The following is a 7,500-nucleotide window of genomic DNA, read 5'->3' as shown; positions in this document are numbered from 1 at the left end:
AAGCCACCAAGCGACGAAAGACTTCAACGCGCAGCAGTAGGCGACGAACCCCGAATGAGCGAATGAGTGAGTGAGCGAGAGGGCATGCACGGGGCTCCCCAGAACCTCGCTGGCAGCGTGGCCACGGACGAGCGAAGGAGGTAATTCTGAAAATTGAAAAATTAAAAACACATTCCACCATTGCTCCGGGGGCCATCCTTGACCGGCTCGGTGGCTTGAGGTTGCAGGACGGACACTCTCTCGATCTCTCTCTTGTGCGTTCTCTCTGTTGCTCTCTATGGTCCGCCCGAGAGGCGCCAACATGGTAATAACATTTTATTCCTCTTTCGCATTCCCTCGATCGCGCTGCGCTTCGCTCTCTCTTTCTGGCTTCGTTTCATTGATATTTATCGTGGAACCGGGGTGGGTTGGTGGGAGGCCAAAGAGGAGACTGGACTGTTTCATTCACGAGCCTGGCTCCAGTGATGGACCCTTCGGACATCCCCATTCCACCATCACCTGCTGGGGTGAGGGAGACCAGACCGTGGTGACCGCTGCTAGTGGCGCAGCACTATAGCAGCAGGTTATGTTTTATGCTGGCGTCTCGTCATCGCATCCGTGTGTTCCTGGTTGCCACCAGCTCATTAGTCCCACCCCAAGCGGTAGGCTCCCCTGAAGATGCTCGAAATGGATACACATAAATCAAATCTAGAAGCATCGGCAGCATTGGCAGCACTACTACCACACCAGACAGGCCAGCCAGCCAGCCAGCCAGCCAGCCAGCCAGCATCCCTGGTCCGTTTCTCATGCTACTCGCCGTCAGACTCGGTCGGTTTGGCTTTAACGGTTTCCGGTAGTGGGTATGTTGAGTCGCGCGGGATCGGGAACGAATTTATGGTCTGGTTCCACCCCCGGCCGCTAGTTGAAATCTCTCCACGCAATCCCGATCGATCGATCGAACGTCCTTCTCACCATCACCTAACGTCATCGTACAGGGCCATCAAAACAGTTCCCGGACAGCCAGCTAGAGACAGAGACAGGCGCAAAGGGTGGAAGAATGCGCCTAGAAAGCGGTGTAGGAGTAGGGGATGGCGACGGCGGAGGGTGCGTATAATTTTATTACGTGAAAAATGCTCTGCGCCACATTTATCACCGGCCAGCGCCCGGGATTTGCGTTTACTGCCCTGTTGTGGCCTCCCGCTCCACCCGCTTGATTATACGTTTTATGACGAGGAGCGCGCGCAGAGAGCGAGAAATGGTTTTCACGCGGTCCCTGGGGTCCCTGTGGACGGTGTTTTGGGCGCCGTTTTGTTCCGTTGTTCCGTCCGTCGTCGTCGTCGTCGACGTCGTTCTGTTTTGCTTTGTTTTTAATGCTGCACGGTGTGAGATGCGCCAGAGCAGGGGGTCCCTGGCTTCTAGGTGCCTCATTATTGATGTCTGTCTAGTCTGTCTGTGGGCTCCTAAGCCACCTCGCACCGGACTGCTGCTTACGCCTTAATGCCAGCGTACACGGTTCGGATCGGCCGCGAGAGCGAACGAGAAATTATTAAATCACCAGCGCCTAATGCCCGGCCAGCAGCAAAGCAGGCAGACGGGTAGAGACCTTGGCTTTCTTTCTTCGTTTCGGGTATCAATTTAACGGTGATCAATCCGTGCTGCTTGTGGTGCTTGTGCGCCAAGTGAATTATTACACAGGCACGAACCTTCAACCACAAACGGGCGCAGGCGTTTCTAATAACGTTCTTGATTGGTTTGGAAATTATTAAACAAACACACGCAACGAGAAGATGCGTGACAGTTACTATTTCCAGGGTGGCTGGTAATTGTTGAATCCGGTGTTCAGAAGGAGGCACGGAAGATGAGTGTTATTGTGCTTTCACACGAAACAACACTGCCACAAGTTTCCGTACATTACGTCGACCTTGTTTTATTTTATTTTAGGCAGCATTTCACCCCATCCAGCTCCCCCACCCAAAAATGAATCACAGATTATCACCTGTTCTTCGTTGGCACCATCAGCGTGTGTGTTTTTGTTATGCAAATTAAATACATTCATCATTTAGAGTGCACGCGGCTGATTGAGTGAGTATCGGCACGAAGAAGATGTTTATGTCGAATGTTTACTTTATTATCGCTTGGCAGTGCTAAAGGTTCTTAATAATAAACAGCCAATGTCGCGATAATTGCATAAATAAGCACTCAATTTAAAAACGATGCCGCATTTGTTTGGAATGGAAAACACAATGACAATCTTGTACCGAATATTGCGAACAATTGCAAATCTATGCAAATAAAAAGTGTGAATCATATTGTTATCGATCGTTATTGTCTTTTAACCAACAAGCCACTGAAGGACGGTTAAAAACGAATCAAGGGAATGTTAGCAACCAGGAATGTCTTGGGATCAAGAAAAAAATCAAGTTAACACCCACGAATACCCTCTGAATTACTTTCAAGAATGACTCATTTTATGGCTTTTAAAATAGCATTTTACTACGAATTTACTATATTTAAAGTAACCCAAAAAACTATCTTTAATGTTTATTCATGATGGAATATTTTTCAATGAATGAATACTGTGCATTAATTTGCTGTTTAGTTACGTTTTCGTGTCTGAGAATGCTACATTTACTCATAACATTCAACCATCTAATGCTAAAAAACCAACTACTCTAAACGGATGTGTTTTGAAGACACAAAATTAATGTCCTTCCCTTCCTTTGACATCTATGCTACCAATGCGTCATGTGATCATCTTTCATCATTCTAAGCCGCACCAACAACTCACTGCAGAAGCCCATTTGTATCTATAGTTTCGAAAAGAAGGATATTCGTCGTCGAGACTCCTTCAAAAACTGAAATAAACTGTGAAACAGGATACACCACTTGGCGCGCTCCAGCAATAACTAATTATCGCATTTATTTATCGTGGTGCAGCGCTAGAAAATGTTCTCGAAAAAAACACACTCATCATTAGCTGTAAAACGGTAACGCGTGAGCAGCGTCCTTGTAACCGTTTACTCGAACCTCCCTGGGCCGGTACAATCCGTCGTTGTAACAGAACAACCTGTTGCCCATTCTTCTTCTTCTTCATCGCCCTCACAAACGAGCAACTCTTTAGCAGCAACCATACGGCGCCGTCAGTCAAGTGTCAACGTAACCCATGTCACCGCGGTGCATATCCTTCACCGGGATACGGGATCTTGTTTGCGGAAAGGATCCTGTTCCCCTCGCTCGCTAGATCGCTATCCGACATCTCTCGATTACGAGCTCAGTTTTCTAGCCCAAACGGTGAGCAGATTGCTCCAGTTCCAGACCCTTTTTGTCCATCCGTCGGTCACACAGAAGCGCACACACCGCGCGAGGATCCTTGGGCGAGGTAGCGAGGCTGGTGTTATCCTTAATCGTTATTGCCCACCATTCGGTGACACGTTTCGGTGTCAAGACGCGGCGTGACATGCTTCTTGCCACTTGTGCATCGAGATCGACCGACGACGAGATCCCCGGGCGGCGATAGAACAGCTCGGTACAGACCATAGGCTTCGAGTTTATTTATCGAGAAACATTTGTGGCTTTTCCTCTAGGTCGATTTCTCGTCCATCATGTTGCTGCTGCTGTCCACGGTTGGCAGTTGTTTCGAATAGTCAACAACTAGCCCAAATGCTGGCTGGCACAAGAGGGCGAGAGAAGACCAGACCGAAAAAAAAAACAATCCTCCTGGATTCAGGTCCCCGGGGTTGCTGGTGTGGTGGTTGTATCCCGCCAGCAAGCAGGCGCATGTTTTCTGGACTCTTCTTTGGGACCGGAGTAAAATATTCGGGCGCCAGGACCACATGCTGATTCCGAGACAGCGACGCCTAGTGAGATCTAGGGTGAGGCCTCTAGGGTTGCGAGTTGATCGCTAGTCGCGGACCTCGTCGGAGCGGTTCCCAGACACTGACTCCGAAAACTGGCGTCACTGGCTTCAAGTGGTTTCGTCCACGATGTGGTGATGCGATGTGGCCGATGCCTCGCATCTACAATTAAACACTCCGTTGTTTGCTCAACGTAACCCCAGAACTCCCTGGCTCTCTCTCTCTCTCTTTGTGGTGTGGATCTGGATCACTTTCATACCGCTGCAACACGCACGCCAACTCGTGCAGCACGGCAAATGTGTGATAAACTTTACACTTACTGGATCTGCTGGCGAATGGAGGGATCGCGAAGCATTAATCCCTGTAGCACCAATCGCCGGACCCTAACCTGACCTCCGAAGCACCACACACTTATTAGCGTGCTGTTCGGTTCGGTTCGGGAAGGGAGAAAACGGAATGGACCGCAGTTGTATCTCGGCGGGACTATCAAAATATTTAATGTAGCGCGCATTATGAATGGACATATTTCTTCCGCCGCTAATTATGGGCTTTCGAGGATATAAATAATCTCATCACACATCGCGAGACCCTGGCGGGAAAGTGGCGCCCAGGGACGAACGTTGAATCTGGAGCTGAACATGGACCTCGATCGACAGAAAAGGAATCTTAAGTAGGAACGCACTCCGCCCGCTCGTCCGGCCGTCCGGTGCTGGGAGGATTTGATTAGTGGCTTATTTGGGCTCGCTTCATGGCGAGGTGTCCGGTGATTTCGGGTTTTTTTTTTGTTTTAGTCTCTTCTGGTAGGTAGTCAGTGTCTACCGTGAGAATCCGGAGACACCCAACGGTGCAGATAAGTTTGTAGGTCCCCGGTCCCTGGTCCCGGGTTGCGGTGGCCGGCCGGTTGTTAGTTGAATGATGGATGATATGCACTTCATTGCTGCGATGGTTTCGTTGGATCGCGAGTGACAAGGACCAACAGGCACTGTGGATGTGAGAGGTGTAGAGGAGTGGTCTCATAGAAAGAGCATTCGATATATTATCGACTTATTAAGGGATGAAACCTTTCATTACTGGTCCCTTCGCAACACATGTTTGTTTCAATTCATATTGCGTGCGTTATGCATTATTAGTTTGATAGATATTTCACTCAAAATCCATGTGAAATCAGGACGTTATCGATTCGATGAATTATAAATGTTTTAAAATCATCCGAACACTGCATGATAGTCAAAAAAATGATTGAAAAGAGCAATTATGTTTTCGCACACCTTCAGATTGGCGCAATAAAAGGTGGCACAGGTCTTATTATCTTATTATGGAGTTGTTAAAAAAGGACTATTTAAAGAAAAGGAATAAAAAATCGATTGTTTTGACTTCCAATGTCGCCGAAAAATATAGTTAAAGTCCCTTTAATAGCTAAAACAGGCAAAACATTTTAAAGTTTCAAGAGCTATCTCTATATTGAATGTTTTCTAGCTATGTGAGTTCGAAAACACCATGATAACGATTTTATCAGTAGATTGTTCTCGCGCAAAAAATAGTCATTTCAATACCAAATACTCGATCCAGGCAGTACAAAAGTTCATGAAAACTATCAAATCCAACATGAACATTAAGTCTGCTGTTTACACTATTCTCCGTGAAATATTGGCTATTTCTCAAACCAAAACTGTTGTCAAAAAGTCCTTGCTGCTCTGAATGTTTATTTCTGCACCAAGCCTAAATGACATACGACGTGCCCTAGCAGCATCCTTGACTTCTTCAGAACTAGCTGCCTCCCTAGCGACACTAATATTATTCCAGACAAGAACTTGAGACACGCACTTTTGACTCGGTCCGCATGGTCGCCGTAAACAAAACAAATGTCGAGAGAAAAACATCCTCTTCATCCTTAAACTGTCTCTGGGACTGGGTTTGGTCCAGAACGCCCGAACTTCCCGAGTAGACTTTGACTTTGGCAAACAAAACAAACACCGTTGGTTGTTCGGTTGGCCGTGTCCTTTGCAAACACGCCAACGCGTCGTCAGAATCCGGTGTTGGCAGCTTTGCATATGGGACTTATGTTGCTGCTGCTGTTGTACACCGGACCACTCAAGAGGCGAGTCAGGCCGGAACAAACAATGCACGCTAGGCGCCATTTTGTAGGTCCCAAGCGGGGCTTTTCCCCTGTCTCTTCGACCAGTCCAAGGTGACACTGCAACAAACTTTACTTTTTTCTTTTGGGGGAAAGAAAGGCAAGCAACAACACGGCCGCACAAACACTGATGGCGCCAGAGGATACTTCCGGGTGCGGAATCGCGACGCATTCCGGTACCGCAACAGGTGGAAGGAATCCCGAATTGTGCCCAATGTATGGGAATGTACCAACGATACTTACCGTCCGCTCTTCGTGATGATCATTTCGGTGCCGATCTTGTGAAACTCCCGCCAAAGCTCCTTGTTCTGCAGCTTAATCTCGACGCCCGGCAGTGAGTAGCGGGGTGGCAGAGCCATCGCATGCATCGGTGGCACCGGAACGGGCAGCATCGTCGGGAACGGATCTGTAACGGAAATGGAGCAGACACGAAACGCGTGTGATTCGTCGTTGTACCGAGGACAGCTCGCCGAGCAGCGGTGATTAGAAAATTAAATAAAGATAATTAGCTCCAATTCGATTAGGTCGAGGCATTGGAGAGGCCTCGCACCAGGTCGGTTCGAAGGTTGCCTTCGAACGGTTCGCCGATCCGTTCCGTCCCGTTTCTTCGAATATTCGGAGCGAAATTCTCTCTTCCCTTGGCTGGAAGGTACCTGCGATAGGCCCACCAGGTGGGTGCGGCGGTGGAAGGGCGAAAAATGAGAAGCTCAACCAGTTTGTCAGTGGCCTGTCAGTGGGGGAACCGAAGGTTCGGGGCCTTCGAGATGAGAAGAAGAGACCTTCGTTAGATGTTTATTTCGTTTCGTTTCTCTTGGCGTCTGGCGTCCCCTCGCTTCCCTCGTCCCTTTTGTTTCATCCTCATTTCCTCCGTTTGTTTTCCGAACTGTTTCGCCTCTTCATTGCAGGTCTCCTCCTTCCTCTTGCGCCACTCACCCCCTTTCCCCTTGCGGCAGACGGATTATGAGCCGTGAAAATGGAAATTTCATCGTCATTTATCTCGAGTGAAGGAGTAGAGGAAGGAGAAGCGCGCAACAAAGAGAGATGCAGCTAGCTTCGGACCATGGAGCCATCATCTACGGACCACGGACGGACCACAGAACCGTCCAAGGGAACGAGAGAGAGAGCGGAACAGAGAATGATATCATTAATTCGTTCTCGTTACAAGTCGTGAGACTTTGGCGCCGCCGATTTCTCGTCGTATTCACATTCCACGCGGCCGTTTGGGAGGACATCATCTAGCGCGAGTCGCGGTGGGAGCCTCCCGAAGGGGGGGGAGGCGCCAAGTCGCCAACTTGCGGGTGACCCCATCCGGCCACTGGCCAGCCGTGGCGCGTTCTCATTCTTTCTAGAATCACCGGGAAGTCGTGGCACATCCGCGGCACAAGACCACGGAAACCACGAAACCTTCCGCGCCGGCGCCACCTCAGCTGGCCCCAAACAGCGACGGCGATCGATGTTGTTGTTTGTTATCCGTTTTCGTTTCGTTTCGTGATCGCGATTGTGGTGTGGCGCTGATCCTGCTCCATTTCATGA

General features: G+C 49.0%; 1 protein-coding gene across 1 annotated transcript in view; it reads right to left on the bottom strand.

Moving 5' to 3' along the window:
- The window catches only part of LOC126576830 (T-box transcription factor TBX6-like), a 19,014-nt gene that overhangs the window by 8,243 nt on the left and 3,271 nt on the right, over nt 1-7,500 (bottom strand). Inside the window, exon 2 of the mRNA XM_050238133.1 lies at nt 6,211-6,373. Within this exon, the coding sequence (XP_050094090.1) occupies nt 6,211-6,373 (163 nt within the window). The remainder of the gene's footprint in view (nt 1-6,210; nt 6,374-7,500) is intronic.

Source organism: Anopheles aquasalis, chromosome 3 (assembly GCF_943734665.1).
Source record: "Anopheles aquasalis chromosome 3, idAnoAquaMG_Q_19, whole genome shotgun sequence".
Lineage (NCBI taxonomy): Eukaryota > Metazoa > Arthropoda > Insecta > Diptera > Culicidae > Anopheles > Anopheles aquasalis.
Note: the sequence above shows the minus strand (reverse complement) of the source record. Positions and strands in the feature narration are given on the sequence as shown.